General features: G+C 40.9%; 6 protein-coding genes across 12 annotated transcripts; 3 read left to right on the plus strand and 3 right to left on the minus strand.

Moving 5' to 3' along the window:
* Positions 1–371: 371 nt before the first annotated feature.
* On the plus strand, positions 372–2,137 carry TfIIEalpha (transcription factor IIEalpha). The gene is made up of 3 exons (XM_017165616.2): positions 372–560; positions 627–1,735; positions 1,799–2,137. The coding sequence occupies exons 2-3, from the start codon at positions 640–642 to the stop codon at positions 1,990–1,992; spliced, it is 1,290 nt and encodes a 429-aa protein (XP_017021105.1). The 5' UTR covers positions 372–560; positions 627–639; the 3' UTR covers positions 1,993–2,137.
* Positions 2,138–2,259: 122 nt separating this feature from the next.
* Sugb (Sugar baby) lies at positions 2,260–8,699 on the plus strand. 2 transcript variants are annotated; one of them, XM_017165831.3, is made up of 6 exons: positions 2,262–2,905; positions 4,430–4,568; positions 5,433–6,264; positions 6,327–6,794; positions 6,867–7,053; positions 7,962–8,699. In XM_017165831.3, exons 1-6 carry the CDS (start codon positions 2,845–2,847, stop codon positions 8,033–8,035), a joined length of 1,761 nt encoding a protein of 586 aa, XP_017021320.1. In that variant the 5' UTR covers positions 2,262–2,844; the 3' UTR covers positions 8,036–8,699. The 2 variants fall into 2 exon arrangements, with proteins under 2 accessions (XP_017021319.1, XP_017021320.1); XM_017165830.3 differs by lacking the exon at positions 7,962–8,699 and having other exon boundaries at positions 2,260–2,905; positions 6,867–7,499.
* On the minus strand, positions 8,457–10,476 carry Pldn (biogenesis of lysosomal organelles complex 1 subunit pallidin). Of its 3 annotated transcripts, none has more exons than XR_001770672.2 (6): positions 10,396–10,476; positions 10,124–10,336; positions 9,981–10,065; positions 9,003–9,089; positions 8,690–8,871; positions 8,457–8,624 (listed from the first exon to the last, which is right to left on the minus strand). XR_001770672.2 is itself a non-coding variant. In XM_017165833.2 (6 exons), exons 1-5 carry the CDS (start codon positions 10,419–10,421, stop codon positions 8,776–8,778), a joined length of 507 nt encoding a protein of 168 aa, XP_017021322.1. In that variant the 5' UTR covers positions 10,422–10,476; the 3' UTR covers positions 8,457–8,624; positions 8,735–8,775. The 3 variants fall into 3 exon arrangements, 2 of the variants coding, with proteins under 2 accessions (XP_017021322.1, XP_017021321.1); XM_017165833.2 differs by having other exon boundaries at positions 8,735–8,871; XM_017165832.2 differs by lacking the exon at positions 8,457–8,624 and having other exon boundaries at positions 8,647–8,871.
* A 286-nt stretch (positions 10,477–10,762) lies between these two features.
* LOC108073897 (52 kDa repressor of the inhibitor of the protein kinase) lies at positions 10,763–11,626 on the plus strand. Its single transcript, XM_070285284.1, has 3 exons — positions 10,763–10,908; positions 10,973–11,435; positions 11,493–11,626. The coding sequence occupies exons 1-3, from the start codon at positions 10,764–10,766 to the stop codon at positions 11,605–11,607; spliced, it is 723 nt and encodes a 240-aa protein (XP_070141385.1). The 5' UTR covers position 10,763; the 3' UTR covers positions 11,608–11,626.
* A 3,593-nt stretch (positions 11,627–15,219) lies between these two features.
* Dph1 (diphthamide biosynthesis 1) lies at positions 15,220–18,558 on the minus strand. Of its 3 annotated transcripts, none has more exons than XM_017165868.3 (3): positions 18,463–18,558; positions 16,183–16,954; positions 15,220–16,123 (listed from the first exon to the last, which is right to left on the minus strand). In XM_017165868.3, the coding sequence occupies exons 2-3, from the start codon at positions 16,948–16,950 to the stop codon at positions 15,524–15,526; spliced, it is 1,368 nt and encodes a 455-aa protein (XP_017021357.1). In that variant the 5' UTR covers positions 16,951–16,954; positions 18,463–18,558; the 3' UTR covers positions 15,220–15,523. The 3 variants fall into 3 exon arrangements, with proteins under 3 accessions (XP_017021357.1, XP_017021359.1, XP_017021358.1); XM_017165870.3 differs by lacking the exon at positions 18,463–18,558 and adding an exon at positions 18,177–18,383; XM_017165869.3 differs by lacking the exon at positions 18,463–18,558 and adding an exon at positions 17,903–18,120.
* A 186-nt stretch (positions 18,559–18,744) lies between these two features.
* On the minus strand, positions 18,745–20,825 carry Dnai2 (dynein, axonemal, intermediate chain 2). Of its 2 annotated transcripts, none has more exons than XM_017165703.1 (5): positions 19,755–20,825; positions 19,514–19,692; positions 19,220–19,457; positions 18,936–19,159; positions 18,745–18,854 (listed from the first exon to the last, which is right to left on the minus strand). In XM_017165703.1, the coding sequence occupies exons 1-5, from the start codon at positions 20,823–20,825 to the stop codon at positions 18,836–18,838; spliced, it is 1,731 nt and encodes a 576-aa protein (XP_017021192.1). In that variant the 3' UTR covers positions 18,745–18,835. The 2 variants fall into 2 exon arrangements, with proteins under 2 accessions (XP_017021192.1, XP_017021191.1); XM_017165702.2 differs by having other exon boundaries at positions 18,784–18,854; positions 18,940–19,159.
* Between the last annotated feature and the right edge of the window lie 151 nt (positions 20,826–20,976).

The raw sequence follows: 20,976 nt of genomic DNA on the forward strand, positions 1-20,976 counted from the left end.
AATGTCATGGACTTAATTGGGCAGGCACACAATACGGAGTCCGAAACATGCGAGAGAATCAGCTGCTTAATATCTACAAATGAATATTTAACAGTCAGTTGGGAAGTAAGATATATCAGACAAGGCAAAGGAATGCGAAGGAATGGTTTCCAGGTCACGAATATCATATACTTTCAGTTCAAATATTTTTAGAAATACTTTATAATATTACAAGAAATATAAACATTTATTTTATCTACAACAAACAATTAATTCAACCCTCAAAACACTTAAAAAAATGTTAAACATCACAGCAACATTTCAAATATCGATTCATTAAGCGCGTCATCGTTGCTACGTTATCGATATGACTATCGATATTTAGTTATCTGTAATTGCCACCACTATCACCAACATAAACACATTCGAGGTGGCGGCGCAAATTTATAATTTTATTTGCAAAAAAACGGGATAAATCAAGCGAAACAGGAAGCTCTGACCTGCCTGACGACCCATGAAGATCCCCGGAACCGCAGCCAACTGTGCATAACCGAAAAGAGCGCTTCCGCTGCCGAATACAGGTGAGTCGCGTGGGTCGCCCGCTGCCCCCAGTTAGCACAATCCCGAATAATGTCCTGATCTTTCAGATATATAACCACGATGTCGTCGACATCGGCGGCTGCCTCAAGCGCCGCCCCGCCCGCCAAAACGGAGGTGCGCTATGTCACCGAAGTGCCCAGCAGCCTGAAGCAGCTGGCCCGCCTCGTGGTCCGCGGCTTCTATTCCCTGGAGGATGCCCTTATCATCGACATGCTGGTGCGGAATCCCTGCATGAAGGAGGACGACATTGGCGAACTGCTGCGCTTCGAGAAGAAGCAACTGCGGGCAAGGATCACCACTCTGCGCACCGACAAGTTTATCCAGATCCGGCTCAAAATGGAAACTGGACCCGATGGCAAGGCCCAGAAGGTCAACTACTACTTCATCAACTACAAGACTTTTGTCAATGTGGTCAAGTACAAGCTGGATCTGATGCGCAAGCGAATGGAGACGGAGGAACGGGACGCCACCAGTCGCGCCAGCTTCAAGTGTTCCATGTGCTCGAAGACGTTCACGGATCTCGAGGCCGACCAGCTGTTCGACATGGCCACGCTAGAGTTCCGCTGCACGTACTGCGGCAGCTCCGTGGAGGAAGACAGCGCTGCCATGCCCAAGAAGGATTCTCGCCTACTCCTGGCCCACTTCAACGAGCAGCTCCAGCCTCTGTATGATCTCCTGCGCGAGGTGGAGGGCATCAAGCTGGCACCAGAGGTGCTCGAGCCGGAGCCCGTGGACATAGACACCATTCGAGGACTGAACAAACCCAATGCCTCGCGACCGGACGGTATGGCGTGGTCTGGCGAGGCAACCCGCAACCAAGGCTTCGCCGTGGAGGAGACCCGCGTGGACGTCACCATCGGCGGCGACGACACATCCGACTCTGTGGTGGAGCGGAAGTCGCGGCCGATCTGGATGACGGAGAGCACTGTGATAACCGACACGGATACAGCCGATGGCTTGGTAGACGCGGGTCAGGCGAGCGGATCCGGACATCGAAACCGGAAGGAGAACGAGGATATAATGTCTGTGCTACTACAGCACGAGAAGCAGCCGGGCCAGAAGGAGCCGCACATGAAGGGTATGCGAATGGGCTCCTCAAATGCCAACTCGAGCGATTCCAGCGACGACGAAAAGGACATCGACAATGCTAAGATTCGTAAGATTCTACTTTATTTTATGTTTATCTTTTACATTGAATTTATTTTATTTTATTTTGCAGCTGATGTCGACTTTGATGAGTACATTAACTCAGACTCTGGGGAGGAGGACGACGATGTGCCCACTGTGCTGGTGGCAGGGCGACCGCATCCGCTTGACCAGCTGGACGACAAGCTGATAGCCCAGATGACGCCCCAGGAGAAGGAGAACTACATACATGTCTACCAGCAGCACTACAGCCACATCTACGATTGAGGGCCATATCCTGCAATTAAATTAACATCCCTTCCAAGAGTTCCCCCTTGTTCTGCCCCAACGCATAGAGTCATTCTAATTATAAGTGAAAAGTTGTACAAAAGGAATTCGTATACAAAAAAGTGCATAATGAAGTAGTAAACAAGGTTTTTATTTACTTTTTCTTTTAGATTTTTAAGGAATTTTGAAACCAAATCTCGTGAGTTTTGCGTGTAGTAAAGTGCCATCTCTAGCTTGATTAACTACCATCCCTAATCGGCGAAATCAGCTGTCTTGGCAATTTGGGTTTATTTTTAAGCTTATTCTAGTGCTAATAAAACGGACCGGCCGGGCGTCATGTTCATCGGTGGGCGTATCCAGTTAACAATAATAATTGGTGTGCCTCAGATAAGCGGGATACGTAAACAAACGACGGGGCAAACGCAAACAAACATGTTGACACTCGGCAGTTCGTAGACAGCCGCCAGCGACTCCCAATCAGTCGTGCTTTGGATTCCGGACCCGTCGATTCGCGCGGATTGTGCGTGGTGTTTGTTGATTATTAAAGCTAAAAATGCGTCAATTTGCAAACTTTTAGTGGCTGCCAACTGCCAGAACTGTGATAGAAAACCAAAAAAGTCTCCTTTAACGCTGATACAGCAAATTCCAATTGGAAGAGAAACGTGATCGCGGCATAAACACACACACACACGTGCGCTGGCTGTGTATGAGTGAGCAAAAAACACATGCTTTATTGCCTGTCTTTGCACTTTTTGTGAATGAACTGAAAAAGCGGTGCCAAGTTTGGAGGAGCAGCGATAATACGCCATTAGTATTGATCTTCGCGTCACAGGTCAACGTAATTAGGACAAAATGAAGGCCATCGATAAGGAGCTGCTGCCAATGAAGGCACACTACTTTCTCTTCAATGCCGGTAAGCACACCCCTGTCCCAAAGCCATTAATCTAAGTACCGGGCATCGCTTACATCAGCCGATAAGGTCGCCTGTACAGGTCTTTAAACGCACGCACGTGCTGGGGGCTAAGTGTGGTTCCGTTCTACGCCGTTTCCCGCTGCAAATTGCGGACTTTCAATATCGAATTTCGCCACATTAAACTTGTGATAAGAACTTAACCCGATGCCATAGAGCTATAGACCACAAAAGTCCAATAATCACTAGCGATAAGCTAATGCAAGCTGTTCTGGGTCACGATTCCCATCGAATGAGGCAGCATTTTCACTGATTCTAATTGGAATTACAACGATTCGATTGAGTTGACAATCGTGTAATCGGATTACAATTAAAAAAAAAAACTCATCGACTTGGATTATATAAATGTATAAATAAATATTTGAAAATAAAATAAATAAGAAACTAGTAAGAAAAAACTCAAGCCAAGTTAGACCAATTATAAAGAATATTATTATGTAATTATTATTTAAAATCATATCGAAGATCTTTATGTCTCACAAATTGCTAAATCTTATTCTCAATCGACGATTTGCTAATAATAACAATGAAATTTAATCTTGAAATCTAAATTTATGGAATATATAGGGGTCTCTTTGTTTGACCGTTTAATTTTCGCATAAATTTGTTTGGGTAATGATATCCAATCGAGTCATAAAGCTTTTTTCTGTAGAATCACATCAATTAATGGAAAATTCTGAGAAGAAATGTCTGAAGTCTAATTAATTGAATAAACGACACCAAAGGGTGGCATGGAAACAAAATTATAAAATTTCCACTTTGATTTCGAGTGAAATAAATCTTCATATTTCAGTTCTTTAAATAGAATCTTTTGTTGATATTATTTTTCACTAAAATTCAACCAGTCACTCACTCTTAGCTCCGTTTTGGACGCATCATTCGTAAACTAGATATTATATAGTATCCAATAAACTTTAAGAGTAGAGATAAATAATCACCCTAAAGTAAGTTATTCCTGAAGAAGCTCATATAACTTGCCTGATAAGGTTTTCCCCATGTCGTTTGCACCCGGAATATGTAGATGACTAAACCGTTTTCACAGTGTCGAAACAGAAAAGCAACTTGTGTCAACTGTTGGAAAAGGTAAAGCAATGTGAGATAGTGACAGTCCCAATGGCCCAGTGACCTGCCACTCCTCACACTCCACTCCCAAAGTCATCAAAAGTTAAGACCTGCCCGACAGCCGAACCACTTTCAGCAATTAAAGTTAGCTTTTACTTTTTTAATTCAATTAACATTAAATTCTATATAGTCGGGACTATCTAATTCCACTTGCTGGCGTTGGACTTTGCTTATCGGAGTAGCGGGGAAGCAACACCCATTCCTAGCCGTCTATTCCTAAGCCCATATGCATATCTCCACCCACTCACTCACCCAACGATCATCACTCACCACTCCCTTATCAGCTTCAACGCATCTCCACCAGAAGATAATCGAGCTTGTTTTTCGCTTTGTTTTATTATCTAGGCACCGCTCCCGTGGTCCCCTTTATGCCCACCCTCGCCGGCCAGCTGGGATACTCCCCCGCAGTAGTGGGCACCATGTACATGATTTTACCCATCATTGGAATGCTGGCGAAGCCCCTCTTTGGCTACATTGCAGACCGGTAGGTCATCTAGTATATGAAACCCCACTAATTTATTTATAATTGAACTTCTGACCTCGTACTTTGAGCTGCATATAGGATTTTAAACTGAACTTAAAATTATCATATAAACAAATCATTAAAAGAATTTAAAAATTTCCGGTTCTCTTGAATGGTATTTTGATATTATTTAGTGAAGCAGTCATTTTCGACCCTATAAACCATATATATTCTTGATCAGCTTTAACTGGCGAATCTTTCTAGCCTTGTCCGGAAGAAAAACATTTTTTTTTATTTTTTCAAAATTTTATAAGGGGTTACATCGTTAAAATAGTCAAAAAATTGCCAAATTTTGAATTTTGTAAATTATTAAATTCAGTATGCAGCTTTGTTAACCTTATAAAAACTAGCACAGAACTGTTGTCCGTTTTGAAATTAATGCTTTTTTGGCTTAGTTATTATAGATTCAATTTAAGTCCTCTGAAGGGAAGGGTATAAAAACTTCGGCATGTCGAAGCTATCTTCCTTTCTTGTTTAAAATGAAATAATTGATTCTAAAATAAATATTCAATAGACAAAGATAAACACTTTGTTATCAAAAAAAGAACTTGAAAAGCTACTCAGTATTGCTATCATGGGTAAATATTTAAAATTGACATTTTCAATAGTGTACTTGAGTTTTATTTGATAAACACAAGGGCTATCTATCGTAATTAGAGCATTAAATATACATTTTAACTAGTTGCAATAGAAAATATAATTTAATTTAATAATATTTTATAATTTATATTATTTACAAATAAAATAGTCTATAATTTAAATAGACACATTAAATACCTATCAATGAATAATTCATCTATAAATATATTATTAAATCCCCTTTAGCTACCATCAGCATCGCACCCTCTTCCTAGGCGGCCAGGTGCTCACAGGCCTTGCCTTCTTCATGATCATGTTCGTTCCGGGAATGGAAAAGCCGCCGCCCAAGGTGGAGTTCCACTGTCATCAGGGCGTATCCAATATACAGTTCTGCTCCCAGTACGGCGAGTGCGTGGAAAAGAATCTGGAAAGGTATTATGGCAATAGAACGCTGGGCTGTGAACTCCAGTGCGAGGCTCAGCCCTTCCTGTGGGACATTGTGTGCCAGGATTGGCTGCAAAACAAGACAGAAAACTGTGCTGCGAATCGCACAAATCCCCAGCTGGATTTTGGCACCAGCATCAATATGAATGACATCTTGGACGCGGGTGGCTGCATGCACTTTATGATTCCCCACGACCGCGGCCAGATAGCGGGACAGAATGTCACATTCGTTTGTCCCAAGGAGAAGGAGTATTTCAAGACCAACTGCACCATGGACTGCAAGGAGGATTACCTCAAGGAGCAGCTGGCGGAGAGTGCGGTGATTAACACACGCAGTGCCATGGCAATGCCGCAGTTCTGGTTCTTCTTTGGCATGCTCATCTTTAGCTGGATCGGCATGGCGGTGGTGGTGAGCATCGGGGATGCCATTTGTTTTGGCATTCTCGGCGAGCGCCATCATTTATATGGCAAGCAGCGGCTGTGCGGATCCCTGGGTTGGGGAATATTCGCCTTGCTGGCCGGTGTGCTCGTCGATCACATGTCCTTGGGCGAGGTGAACAAGAACTACACGGCTGTGTTTTGGATGGCTCTGATCATAATGGGAGTGGATGTGTTTGCCTCCTCCAAGCTGAGGGTGAGTACTTCTTGTGGTTAAACTATTTTCGCGGATTAAAGCTTGATCTTTTTTTTATACAGCACACCCAGACACATTTGTCTTCCAACATCTTGAAGGATGTGGGTCAGATGTTTCTCTCGCTGCGCTGCGTCATCTTCTTCCTGTGGTGCGTGGCCATTGGCCTGGGCACTGCGCTGATCTGGAACTTCCTTTTCATCTATCTGGAGCAGCTGGACAAGGCGTTCGAGGGATGCGACAGTTCGATCAAAACTCTGGAGGGTCTGGTCATGAGCATCCAATGCTTTGGCGGGGAGCTGCCCTTCTTCTTCCTGTCGGGATGGATTCTGAAGAAGATTGGCCATGTGAATGCCATGAGCCTGGTGCTCTTTGGCTTCGGAGTGCGCTTTATTTTGTACTCGATGCTGCAGAATCCTTGGTACATCCTGCCCATCGAACTGATGAACGGGGTGACATTTGGTCTCTTTTACGCCACCATGGCCTCCTATGCGAGCATTGTGGCGCCACCGGGCACCGAGGCCACCATGCAGGTGAGTTTTCGGGGTTTCTTATAAATCTTATAATTTATATTTATACTATTTATTATTTCCCTTTTCCCACAGAGCCTTGTGGGCGCCATTTTCGAGGGCGTGGGCGTCTCCATGGGCAGCCTGATTGGTGGCCTGCTCTTCGAGTCGGTTTCTGCTCGCACCACCTTCGAGATCTTTGGAATCGGCGCCTTCATTGTGTTCGTTGTGCACGTGTCCCTACAGATGTACCTGCAGCGCAATAGAAACACCGACGAAAACGGTAAGGGTAGGGTCTCTTCGGCCTCCGCCTCCGCCACTGCCACCGCCTCAGCCACAGTCTCAGCCTCAGCATCTTCATCCGTGGAGACGGCCAAGCTCAAAAATACTGACCATAAAGACAGTGATGGGTTCCGCGAAGTCGACTTAAGTTGATTTTGGGGTTTTTCTAAAGAAAGTCTTGCCATGTTGCCTGAATTTAGAAAAGTATTTAGTCTCAAATACAAACAAGTTAGGAGAATGCTTTGCATTTGAAGAATTTCCCTGAAGAAACATATTGATATTAAGGACATTAAGTTGAAACGAAAGCTGCTAGACTAGATTTTGTAAGATCTGCCATAAACTTTATAGATATAGACTGTCTTAAGGCTTAACAACAGGTAAATGAGTAAAAAACTGGCTCAAAATGAATTTAAAATAATACATATTTTGTGTAAATAAACGGAAATTTATGGTAATTATAATACTCTTGCTTTTTTCATTTTGTTATGTGTGTAAACTGAAATTAAATTCTTTCAAAATGTATATGAAACACTTTTGAAATATTATTTCTGTTATAATTGTAGAAAAGCTTAAGGGGGAAAAATATTTCCAACATTTTAATTTTATTTTTTCTAAATCTAAAAATCTTTGTCGTAGAAATAAATGAACCAAAAACATAATATGCATGTTTTAATTTAAATAAATATAAATGTTTAGCGACCATAATTTATTTATATATTCAAAGTTTACAAAAACCCTTTAGTCTTCAAGAACAAGAAACATTTAGTTTATGATTGGTGTCATTTCCAAGGCTAGAAGAGGATACACCAATTCACCAATTAAAAGCATTTCCTCCCCATTTAATTTATTTATCCAATAAGTTATATATATCTATTACATTTTATAACTAACTGTTCTGCATTCTTTTAGGCACTGTCAAGTATTTCGCACCGACAGATGCAATGCACATGCTGAATGATCAGGAGTATAGTAGAGTTAGCTAAGCCCAATCACCAAATAAAACAAACACCAATCACCAACAACAGTCACCAACAATGAACCAGCGAGAGCAACCAGTCACCAGATCCCAGGCTTCGACAGATCAGCTGTGAATGCTCCTCCACTTCGACATCTTTCAACTCTCGATGCTGCATGTATTGTATTTTGTAAACGTGCTTTAATTTAGTAGTAACTTATTTTAGTAACCACACACTTTCCACACACCACACACACTGCGGAATGACCTTGCCCATATTTACCTTTGAATTCAATGTGAGAACTTAATTATTTGTAGAATTACAAGCGCAGTCGGTGAGTTTAAGCATGAATCCCAATATTCTTACCGTGAATTTAAGCCTCGGCTGCCTTGGCGCTGTGAATGTTTAACCATTGTTTCTCCACCACATCAACTTACTGTTTAACATATACGTATATATATATTATATTTTTATAATAATTATAAATAATATTTGTAGCTAGTGGTAGCTTCCTTTGATCCGGTTGCATGTAGCCATTTTGTTCGCGTAATCTCCTAGGTATTTACTTAATTATACACGAAAAATGTACCACAAAGTGAAATGTTTTCCAGAAGCTCTAATAACATAAACAATTATCATTGTTATTACGTACTATATATATTGTATAAAAATTGATTTAACTTTTGTTCAACTTTTGCCTGTGTTAAGTTGTTGGCTAGTTATTACCCAGAGTCCGAATCCCAATGTAAAGGCGGCGCCGACTGCCTCTAATGACCGCCAATGAGTGACTCCTCGTGCTGCTGCCTGTCGAGTTTCCGCTGGTAGTCGCGCTGCTTGCAGGCCGCCACGTTTGCGGCGCGTTTCTGTAATCAGCAATTCAAAGATAATAAATGTCTTTAAATTACTAGGTTTGCATGTGTTTTTCTTTGTGTTAATCTTTGATTACTTTTATCACCTTTGAATGGGTTTTTTTGGTTGAAATTTGTGGGCTTACCTTCAAGTCCTTGGTGCGCTGGTAGATTCCCTGCATTTCTTTTTTGATCTTTGCCAGTTTATCTTTGTAGCGCCTCACATCGCTCATCTGCGTAAAGGGAGGTTGTATACAGGCTAATTACTTTGTATTTTATAATGCCTAGTTACTTTGTGTAGCTGCTTGACGGCTATAGATAAGATTGTTACCACAGACCACTGATAAGTTTCCGCCCAACTTAATTACCTAAACGCTGGTACACTTAAGCAGTTATGGGGTACTATTTGGGCTCTTCGAAATGACCCTAATTGTTTGGCATTATTGATTGTAACAGCGATATGGAAACACCCATTAAACTGATGTACCCAAGCTATGTACTGATGTATTCAGGAAAGGGCCACCTTAATGGACTCTGAGCTTAACAATTATTTTATTTTAAGTCAATATCCTAGTGTTACATCTAATTTTTATCTTAGGAAAACTATTCTCTTAAATAGATAAATAGGAAAAATAAATAGAAAATACAGTAGCCTTAGTTATTAGTTTAAAATTATACATTAACATTCAAAAATGTATTTATTATTTTATATGATATTTTTTGGGAAAAGTTAAACTTAAAAATATCATAACTCGGCCAAAAAGGCATTAATTTTAATTTGGAAAGCTGTTCTGAGTTAGTTTTTCTAAGGTTAATAAATCTGCATACTAAATTAAAAAATTTTAATTTTGGCCAAAAATCGGAAAATTTAATGATGTAACCCCTTTCATTTTTTTCGAAAAATGGCCAAATTTTTTTTTTTCAAGCAGACATAGCTAGAACGACTCGCCAGTTGATGCTGATCAAGAATATATATGGTTTATAGGGTCGGAAATGACTCCTTCACTGCGTTCTAAGCTTCTGACTGAAATTATATTACCCTGGAAGGGTATAGAAAACTTGGAACTCTCTCGTAATATCCTCAAATCCCTTTGCAAAATGCTACTCCTAGCTTCATTACTCACCATGTCATTAAGTTTAGCGACTTCGCTGCAGTCCAGTTTGTACTTCTCCTTGGACAAATCAATATAGATCTTGTTTTGTCTTCCGCTGAAAGGAAATTCAGCAAATTCAGCAATGTGAAATTCAGGTTAAGGCACCCACTTACATCAATTCCCTGAGCTGGACGCGTACGTGGTCCAGTGGTGGCTGCGCTATTTGCAGCACGCCAGCGGACAATTGCAAAGCGGCAAGGCTGCCTATAACATCCTGGTCCTTGGATGAGCAACAGGTTTCCGTCGCTGCTTTCGAGTTTCCATTGGAGGAGGAGGATTGAGCTTGGGGTTCCTTGGCTACCGGCTCCGACAGCTCATTGAGGACACTGTGAGGGGAAAATTTGATGTTTCACAAGGTTACCAAGAACAAGACTTTTCATTTTACCTATTTATATTGCTGCTTTTCAACATAATAACAAAAAACGTCCAGAATAAACAAAACAATCCAATAAGAAATAAATAGAGATGCAAGAAATTCGATGTAATCATCGAGCTATCGATTATTTAAAACAGTTAATACATTGAGTTTTCTATTTAGGAATACATTAAGAAATCCTTAAACAGTTTACTTAGTTATTAGTTAAAGATTTTATTATAAATCACACGAAAAACCTATATTTAAACGAATTTAGTTTATGTTTTAGCCAAGACTCGAACCTTTGTATTAAAGACTTATTGAAATCGTTATTCCATCCCTCGCTTAAACAGCTGATGAATTTGTTGTTAAATTTGTAAATCAAACAAGTCTTTTAAATGCGCTGTGCAGTAAATAATTGCGGAAATAACAATAGGCATTCAAATAAAAGTAAATGGCGATTCTTCCACTTTCCCAGGGAACCTACGCTGCTTAAAAAATGGGTAGATTTCTGCGAACGGGATAACATAAACCCGGAAACAGGTAAATATAAATTATTAAATGATAATAAAGCACTAGGTTTAGCCAGTATTACGTTTTTAAATAGCCTGCATTTGCAATGAGCACTTTGTAGCCGAGGATTTTGAGCGAAATATGCAGTATGAGCTGGGCTTTACCCGGAAAAATCCAACAAAACTCAGACCCGGCTCGTATCCGACTTGTAAAGGACCTAGAAAGTTGTCAAATAAAATAACAAAAGGGTCTATAAATAATTCCTTCCGAGTTAAGCAGGATCCGATTAAGAATCCCTCATCCCCCCAGCATATTAAACATTCCCCATTCCAAGATGCTGTTGAAGAAGCTGTAGAAGAATGTGAAATTCTCTCGGATTTATTAGAGGACTTTGAACACAGCTCTAGAGAATCTGGAGGATCTTACAATACTAATGATAATATGCATCTGGAGGTACAGAATATTGATCCCCACTATACACAAACAATGGTCAATGATGACGTGGAGACCATTGCCTCAAAAGATGACACTTATGTGAAATACTTGGAGGAGGAAGTGTAAGGAATTATAAATTGGAAATCATATTTTCTTTACTTTTAAGGCCTTCTTTTAAGAGTCTCCTTGAAGCGTGAAGTAGGTTTTCTTAAAGCCGATCGAAAGAAACTGTTGGATGAAATCAAGAATCATCGGAACTCTCTCCAAACCTCACGGTTGCAAAGAAATACTTAATCATTAGAATCGTATACCATTTTTTTTTTTTTAAACATAAAATGAAAGCTAATACAGATTAATATATACTTAGATATAATTATAGTTATATAAAGTGTTGGAATAAAAATAACATTTACAATAACAAAGGTATTGGTTATTTATTTATTAACAGGGAGAGTAGAAGCCAAAATTTAAGAGGTTAATATTGTTAAAGACAGGGAAACAGAAGCGGTTTATGGTTAATAAATCTATTTATATGCAACCTTATATTTTCAAATGAGTTCTTAATATTATTTTCTTTTTAAAGGCATACAAAACATGCATAAATTCATGTCAGGGTGTACCTCGTATTCCTCTATAACTGATAAAACTAATTGTTTACTTTTTACATACATATTCCCAACAGATTGTATATAATTCTGGTAAAATTTCTAAAATGTTGCCTTACCTACTTTCCCTTATACATACACAGATACCTACCTTTTCCTTTTACATATTTTACCTTCTTGTCAACCTAAGTACTTTCCTTGAAACCAGCGAGTACTTAAGCATTTTCCGAGGTGTTTAAAGTTACCTTTCTAGGAATTTTTTGGGTAATCGCGGTGCGGCAATTTCCGCCAAGGTCAAAGTCATTAGACAGGCAAAAGGATCTTACCTGCCTACCTGATGACAGTCCTATAAAAACTCACTGCCGGCAACGAATCGACCTGCACTGCAAGCGATGTTCTCCTACCGGCAACAACATCCCTCGCGGACCGGCTACAGCTCCTGGCGGAGCTTCTTGGACACGGCGCTGCGACTTTGCTGAACTTCAAAACTGGAAGTGGAGGAGGACCATCAAATTTAAAACAAACCCTGGGCTCTTGGATCAAACGAAATCCGCTTGCAGTGTCAGCAGTTAGACGAATTTAGACAATTGTAAATTCTAGTTTATAATCTAGTTCAATTGTAAATTCTAGTTAATATCCTAGTTCAATTGTACATTTTAGTTAATGTAATAATTCAATTGTATATATACACCAACCATATTGTATATATTTAGTTAGCCAATGTCCTGTACATATGAAAAGCCTTAGCCAATTTTAGACAATTCAATAGACCAATTGTATATACATATCCATAGAAATCATAGCCAATTTTATAGACAAATTTACTAGCAAAACTTTTTAGTCAAATTGTAAATATATAAGCCAATTGTAATTTAGTAAAATATTTAAAGAAATTGTACATATTATAAATATGAGTGATATTCTTGCAATAAAATGAAGTTCAACAACCTAGAAGAATGTGTTTTTAATATAAATTAATAATTAAAAGATAATAATAATAATGCAGCAAAGTCTTCTCCCTGAAAAACCTTTGGTTCTTGAAAGCCAGAAATTGGTGAATTTTTACTGAAACGGTCAAGATTGAAGGCCTTGATTTGACCTACAACAACAAATACAATATTTTTACAATAAAAATTGAAATAATGTATTATTGTATTTCAATTTAAGGTCTAACAAGAAAGGAAGTTAACTTCGGCACGCCGAAGTTTGTATACCCTTGCAGATTGGTTTTGATATTTATATTATAAATTTAAATGCTTAAAACACACACAAAACAGAGTTTCATTACAGTTTACCTATACTTATTATGTTTACAGTTTGACAGTTACAGTTTTACATTCCCAGCTTTACATATTTTATACATTTACCGATCGCTTCTATGGCAATTATATGAGACTTGTCCGATTCTTATAAAATTTATACCAAAATTCTAGAATAATAAAAAAAGAGAGTGAGAGAATTTTTTGAGAGAATTTTTTTAGAATTAAACAAATTTTTTTAAAATATTTTAACTGCCAAATTTGAATTTGAATTTAACTGCCAAATTTGAATTTGAATTTAACGACGATCAGTTTCAGTGTGCCCAGGTGCAGTTGTAAAATAACACCTAAATTTAGATTCAAAAGGTTTGAGTCTCCGCTAACTAGCGCCGGCTCTTAAATGGTTTGGAACTTGGGCATTTTATAACAGTTTATACAAGTTTTCAGCTGCTTGCTGCTGATTTCTGTTCGCCTGTTACCCCAATTTGGGAAACGGGCAATTTGCTTGGAAATGTTCGGAAATTTGGATGGGCTGCTGCAGGGTTGTTGTTGTAAGAAGGTTGTTGTTGCCATAAGCTGTTGTTGTCGGCAACAAATAGGTATAAATGCATAAAATGAAATATAACAGATTATACCAATTATAATTTTTGCCCAAAAGTTTTTATAACAGTTTATACCAGTTTTCAGTTGCTTGCTGCTGGTTTCTGTTCGCCTGTTACCCCAGTTTGGAAAGCGGCCAAATTGAATGAAAAATTTTGGTCACTTGCATCAGTGATGCTCATCTTCATCAGTGATGCTCATCTGGCTATATTTCAATATTAGGGGGCAATGAAATCGGACATAATGCCAGTGATGCGCATTTAGCTATTTTGCATTATTGGGACAAAATGGAATCTCAACTGCCAGTAATGCTCATCTAGCTATATTGCATTATTGGGACAAAATGGCATCTCATTAACTGCCAGTGATGCTCATCTAGCTATTGCTATATTGGGAGGCTATAAAATCTCGGTTAATACTAGTGATGCTCATCTAGCTATATTGCATTATTGGGACAAAATGGCATCTCACTAACTGCCAGTGATGCTCATCTAGCTATATTGCATTATTGGGACAAAATGGCATCTCATTAACTGCCAGTGATGCTCATCTAGCTATTGCTATATTGGGAGGCTATAAAATCTCGGTTAATACTAGTGATGCTCATCTAGCTATATTGCATTATTGGGACAAAATGACATCTCACTAACTGCCAGTGATGCTCATCTAGCTATTGCTATATTGGGAGGCTATAAAATCTCGGTTAATACTAGTGATGCTCATCTAGCTATATTGCATTATTGGGACAAAATGGCATCTCATTAACTGCCAGTGATGCTCATCTAGCTATTTTGTATATTGGGACAAATTGGCATCTCACTAACTGCCAGTGATGCTCATCTAGCTATTTTGCATTATTGGGACAAAATGGCATCTTACTAACTGCCAGTGATACTCATCTAGCTATTTTGCATTATTGGGACAAAATGGCATCTCACTAACTGCCAGTGATGCTCATCTAGCTATTGCTATATTGGGAGGCTATAAATTCTCGGTTAATACCAGTGATGCTCATCTAGCTATATTGCATTATTGGGACAAAATGGCATATCACTAACTGCCAGTGATGCTCATCTAGCTATTTTGCATTATTGGGACAAAATGGCATCTCACTAACTGCCAGTGATGCTCATCTAGCTATTTTGCATTATTGGGACAAAATGGCATCTTACTAACTGCCAGTGATACTCATCTAGCTATTTTGCATTATTGGGACAAAATGGAATCTCACTAACTGCCAGTGATGCTCATCTAGCTATTTTGCATTATTGGGACAAAATGGAATCTCACTAACTGCCAGTGATGCTCATCTAGCTATTTTGCATTATTGGGACAAAATGGAATGTGTATTTCTTCAACCTTTCACCAGATACCGTTGCACCAAAGATAATCCTCCCTCTCAAATCTTTGTTTAAATGAAATATATTAAATAAAAATACCCATTTGTTTGTTTTAAACATCCTTTTTAATGTTACAAATAGTGTACATTGTTGCTGTTACTATAACAATTGCATCTCTGTAAATAAAACTACCAACTTAACTAAAGAATGCCTTTGCGAACATAAAGTTGTAAACGTATCTGTGATGAACACAAGTGATGACGACCTAAATGATAGAACTTACAAACAACAAATTTGTACTAACTAAATTAGTAGGTAAGCATTATTTTTGGGCAGACGACCTGGACCGATCGCTTGAGATGGAGGGCTCTTGTGGGGAGCTAAGAATGCGGCCATCATTAAACGATTATCCCTTTTTGTAGTCAAGAAGATCGGCTATGGCCGCTGCCTTCCCAGAATCATCTTTCTCCAGTTCGGCGCGTGTGCAGCGGCCGCAGCAATCAGCTGAAGGCTTGTTCTCACACTCGCCCAGCGCCGGCGGCTTGAAGTTGGGCGTCCAGGGTCCCAGGCTGCCGCTGGCATAGAAGTCCATCGGATAGGCATTGTTGCGCGGCGACGAATTGTGTGGCGTCCACTCGACATCTCCCAAGACCACAGACAGCTCGTACGGATTCAGAAGCGGCTGGCTGAAGGCTGATCCCCAGTCGATCGAAAGTCGCGGGCAGGCGATCTGCACGAAGGCGTCAATGTCCGCGAATAAGGCCAGTTTCTGGGGGAAGATCTCCGACAGCAGTAGAGTCGTCGTCTCAATGCCCTTGGCATGCAGCCTCTTCTCCAGAAAACGATGCACTCTGGCACTGCCCTGTCTCCCAAGTGTGCCCAGTATGATGCCGATGCGACGGGCTTTCTTTGCGCGCTGCACAGCGTCCAGACGAAGGTTCTGCATGGCCATGTGGTCGTACTCCTCAATGGTGAACTTCTTTTCATAAGGGTCGTACTTGTAGGCCTGAAAATAAATTTAAAAATCAGCGACTCAAACAAAAGCCTGAAGTTTAGGCCACCTACCTTCAGCAGCGGATTCGCAATCATGGCGGATTCCAGGTGGAAACGCCCGTCTCCCAGGTAGATTATCATTTTGGTTGCCTCCGGCAGCTGCGGCGAGGTGCAGCCGAGGATCTCACCCGGACTCAGCGGCTTGGCCTGAGGCACTATCACATCGTAGCCGGCTGCCTTTAGCTCCGTTGATGCAGCCTGCAGCGTGGTCACAAACTGTATTGTGCTCACCAAGGCTATTTGACCAACATCCGGACGGAAATTCAGTTTGACTGAGTCCAGGAAGTGCAGCGGATCGATCTTGATGTCAACAAAGATGTAAAGCACTTTGATACCGCACGTTTGGTCCACGGGAATGAGGCAACTGTGGCCGTAATGCACCAGAAGATCTGCTCCTAGGGCCTTGGCTGTGTAGTCGTCAACGCAACAAGCTCCGTAAGTCACATCGCCCATGATGACGGTATCGGCGCTGGTGAATCGCTCCACAATATCGCTGATAACCATGGCGTACATTAGCAGTCCCTCCGGCAGCTGCAAGGCCACTCGCTTGGCCTTCATCTCCCGTATCCGCCAGATGGTCTTGTGCAGTTCAAAGTTGTAGTTGGAGGGCAGCCGATCGATGGCCTGCTGCAGTAGCGGATCATCGAGCAGCTCCTGTGGAATTCGATTGATTCTGGCCTTTGGTTTGAAGACCTTCTTGGGCCTGGCTCGGACCACCACCACATCGTTGTTGTTGTCGCTGGCTTGGTGGTTGTTACTCGGTTGGATCACGTCCAACATGGTGCTGGAAAAACAAGAGAAACAAGGTTTATTTATATTTTCTGAAGGAAAAAGCATTAATAAACTGTATCTTCAGGTAAATTTGGGAGTTAGTTTTGAATTTATAAATATATTATGTATTTATAATTGAAAATTAAATTATTATTTTAATTAATTGTATGAATATTTTAGGTTAATATTTGAATTTATTTTTGAATTTATAAATAATTTATTATCAAGAAATGTGTTATATTTGTGTTATTTTTCTAAAAATTATCTTCTTAATCACTTGTTTTCGGTTTATTCAAATATTTTCTTGCTTTGAACGTTGTTAAGGTCAAGATTGTTTATTTAAATCATGGAACCTCCGTTTTAGTCTGTGATAGGTTTACCAAAAATAAACAATAAACAAAGAGCTGGGCGATGCGCTGGCTGGCGTACGTGACTGCTGGCCAGAATGGAATGGTAGGACCGGCCCCTGGGATTGCAGTGGCAGCAAAAAAAAAACCGGAAAAGCAATCCCGAAATAACGTATTTAGCACAAGCACCACGCCAGGTGGGTGAATCACGGGTGTGCACGAACCCAACCCCGCCTTGGGGGAAACACTTTCAAATCGCTACCGCGCCAAGGTCTGAATTAACAATTAACAATTGGCAATAAAAAAAACTTAAACCAGAACAAACTGGTGTTCTATGGCTGTTTTAATTGGCAAATAACAATGCAGAGCATGTCGATAAGGGTTTATTTTGGATTTAATGATTAATTCAAGTTATTTAATCTCATTAGATTAATGCACTTCCGTGAGTTTATAAGGAAATCTTTGTTTTTTAAGACGCACTAGGACTCGATTATTTCATTAGATGTTTAAATGGGATTTAAATGTTGATAATAAAGTTGATTTAATTCACAAAGCAAAGTAGGACAAATTCGAAAGTACACTTTGAGTTCACTTGTTTTAGGCCTTTGTCTTACCCGTGTTATTTGCTTAATTTACACGAATTGTTTAATGAAAAACACTTTGTTCGGCTTATTATTTGATCGTTCAACTTCTTTATCAGTTAAACGTTAGACGCCGTCTGATTCCGAGTCTAGGGGTGTGTTTTCGTTTGGCTGCTGCAGAAATTGGTCACTGAACTCCGTATGTGTTGCGCCATTGATAATTGCTTCTGAGTCACGTAGGCCGCACACCGTGCAACACAGAACGGGTTCGGTGCAGACGCGTTTGCTACCTGTACAAGCCAATTACCTGACGTACAACTTGAAAATATTGCCATAAACGCCATAAACAGATTTTCCCGCAAGATGTAGTTGTATTCACAGGTGTTCCTTTCGATTTTGATAAATATTATGTCACTAATACTGCTTATATTTCGCCTTTAGCCTCGAACTTTGCAGGCGAGTGTAGTTTTGGCACGTTTCAATGGCACAGCTGATGCAATGTTGATTTCTTGTTGCACTTCGATTTTTCACACCTCTTTATTCTGCGTAGTGGGGGCTGTTCACAGAGAATTGTTTAAATGTATATTACTCACTTAAAATCGCTGTTGTCAATTGAATTTTGTTAATTTAGAAACAGCTGGTCGAGCCGCGTGGAACAGTGTTTTAGTGTTACCAGATGAAAATTTGACTTTCTACCTAAAAAATCCTCTGGTTTGAGTATCAGGTTTGCCTAAATGGCGTTTATCGATAACGATAGCTTGTAGCACAGTTTTGAGTACTGGAATAAAAACACGTTAAACTTAAATTTAGGTAAAACTAAACATACATTTTAAATGTTGGTCTGTTTTGCTGTTATTGATAAATATTTATTTATTGTACAATGACTATTATCTGACTTTGGTCCGTGAAATATGTATAACAATTAAATTGAACATCTACAGCTTTGAGCTCTCTGCCTCCGACACTTCAGCCTCCTCCGCATCCTCTGTAAGGAGAACTTTAAAAAATTAATAAAAGGGCTTCCTGGAAAAGAGTTATAACTTAAAAATAAACCGCTATTGTTCACCTACGCTTTCCGCCTGGCAATCGCCTTTGGCGTTCCTGTTCCACAGCCGAAAAATACTCGGAGGCGGCCTGCTCACAAGCTCCCTCAAACGGAGCCATATTGACCTTTCCGTTCACCATCGTTATGTCCGCCGTATCCTGGCCATGATTGGCCTTCACCTTGAGCTTGCTTTCCCGCGACTTGGCCTCCAGAATCTTCTCACGTCGGTTCTCTCGCTCAAACATCTGCAAGGTATTATTTTCCATTAAAGTTTTTAATTTTAAATTTAGGTTATCATTTCTTACGGCTGTTAACAAGGGCTTATCGTTCTTAGCGGACATGACCATGTTGTCGGAGACCTCGATGAGGAATGTGGCCCCCAGTTGGCTGCCGCAGCTTACAAACTTGCCGTTCTCGTTGGTCCTTACGCAGTACAAGGGTTCATCGCACACTTTGACCGTGAGAACGGGTTCATTCTGCTGCTGCAGGAGATCCCAAGTGTCCAGCACTCCATCCATTCTGGTTATAAAAAACTGCGATACCCTGGAAGGAACATTACAAACAATATTGGTAACTAAAAACTAGAATTTGAATCTCACTTGGTGTAACTCCAGGCGCCGTCAGTCAGCATGGAGCTGCTGCTCTTGGTCCAGATGATGGAGCTCTCGCGGCAGTCCTCTGACCAGATGCGGGCGCACCAGTCGCCCACCGTCAGGAAGTTCTTCACAAAAGCTGGATTCCGGGTGATGGCGTACACCGGCCCCAGGTGGCACATCATCTGTAGGAAGAGACTTTTACCTGGTAGAAAGGATACAATAAAGGGATAAATATATAACCCACTCTTATCTGAATCTTCTCCGTTGGCGTCTTGCCCTTGCGGTTGCAGGAGAACAGCATGCCCATCTCGGTGCCTGCCATGAACCTTGTAGGAATTGTGGTCTCATACTCCAGCACCGATATGCCATACGATCGCGACAGGTCCTGATCATCACTCTTCACAGGATCCATAAGCAAACGATCCAGCGGCTCACTCATCTTACGAGTGTCCCACCACAACACTTGACCATCAGAGCCGCCGGAGAAGAACTCTGTGCCGCTCTTGGAGTTGTTCCACAGCACCGAATTCACCGGATCGCGGTGACACACCTCCCGTTCGCTGATCATCACCGGATTCTTGCCGTGCCGCGTATCCCAAGCGGCCACCTGGCCATTGTACATCCCACTCACCAGACTGGTGGGATCCTTCTGATTGTACTCCAGGCACACGCATGGAACCTTTGGCTCCAGGGTGAGGAAGGGCTCGTTGGGGTTCTCCACCTCCCAGATATACGAGTTGCACTTTTGGCCAGACTTGTCGCCTTGGAATCGCATGTCACAGTGGCTGACGGCCATCTTAATGCCGCCATCCGGGGACCAGGAAAGGTGCTTCACCGGCACCTTGATGGGATTCGGATCCCGGTATACGTTGACAGTGCGGGACTTGCAGGGTTCCGGCAAAGGAGCAGGGTCCAGGTTCTCGAAGTAGTTCTCATAGATGTTGACGGCATTGTTCTGGTGAATGTAGTGCTCCATGGGCTTGGTCAAGTTCATGACTTGCGTGATGTAATTCTCGTCCTTCTCGATCTTGCGTTTATATCGAACTGTTTGTTCCGGATCATGCATATTGATGTCCTTGGGCCAGCCGCCTTCATTGTGGGTAATCCCTGTGCTTTTGTATGTGGCTCGCTCGGTATTGGCCACGCTAAGAGAGGTCTGTCCAGCATATTGCGTCACCCTATCCACGGGGTTCTGGAGGATGTAGTTTTTCACCAACTCGGGATTGGAGTTTTCGCTGAAGACCACCTCATCCTTGTCCTCGAAGTTGACGCGGGCGCCAAAGCTGCGGCGCTCCTTCTTGAATATAAATTCCATTTTTCAGGTTTACAAATAAAATAATTTGAAACCTTTTAAGAAGCTTCAAGAGGTCTGAATTGTGTGGCTCTGGCTTTTTATTGAAGATTGATTTGTGTCCATGGCAACCCATTGTTAAGTCAATATTTACCCAACAGTGTGGGCTAGACTG

The sequence above is a fragment of the Drosophila kikkawai genome, chromosome 3L (assembly GCF_030179895.1).
Source record: "Drosophila kikkawai strain 14028-0561.14 chromosome 3L, DkikHiC1v2, whole genome shotgun sequence".
Lineage (NCBI taxonomy): Eukaryota > Metazoa > Arthropoda > Insecta > Diptera > Drosophilidae > Drosophila > Drosophila kikkawai.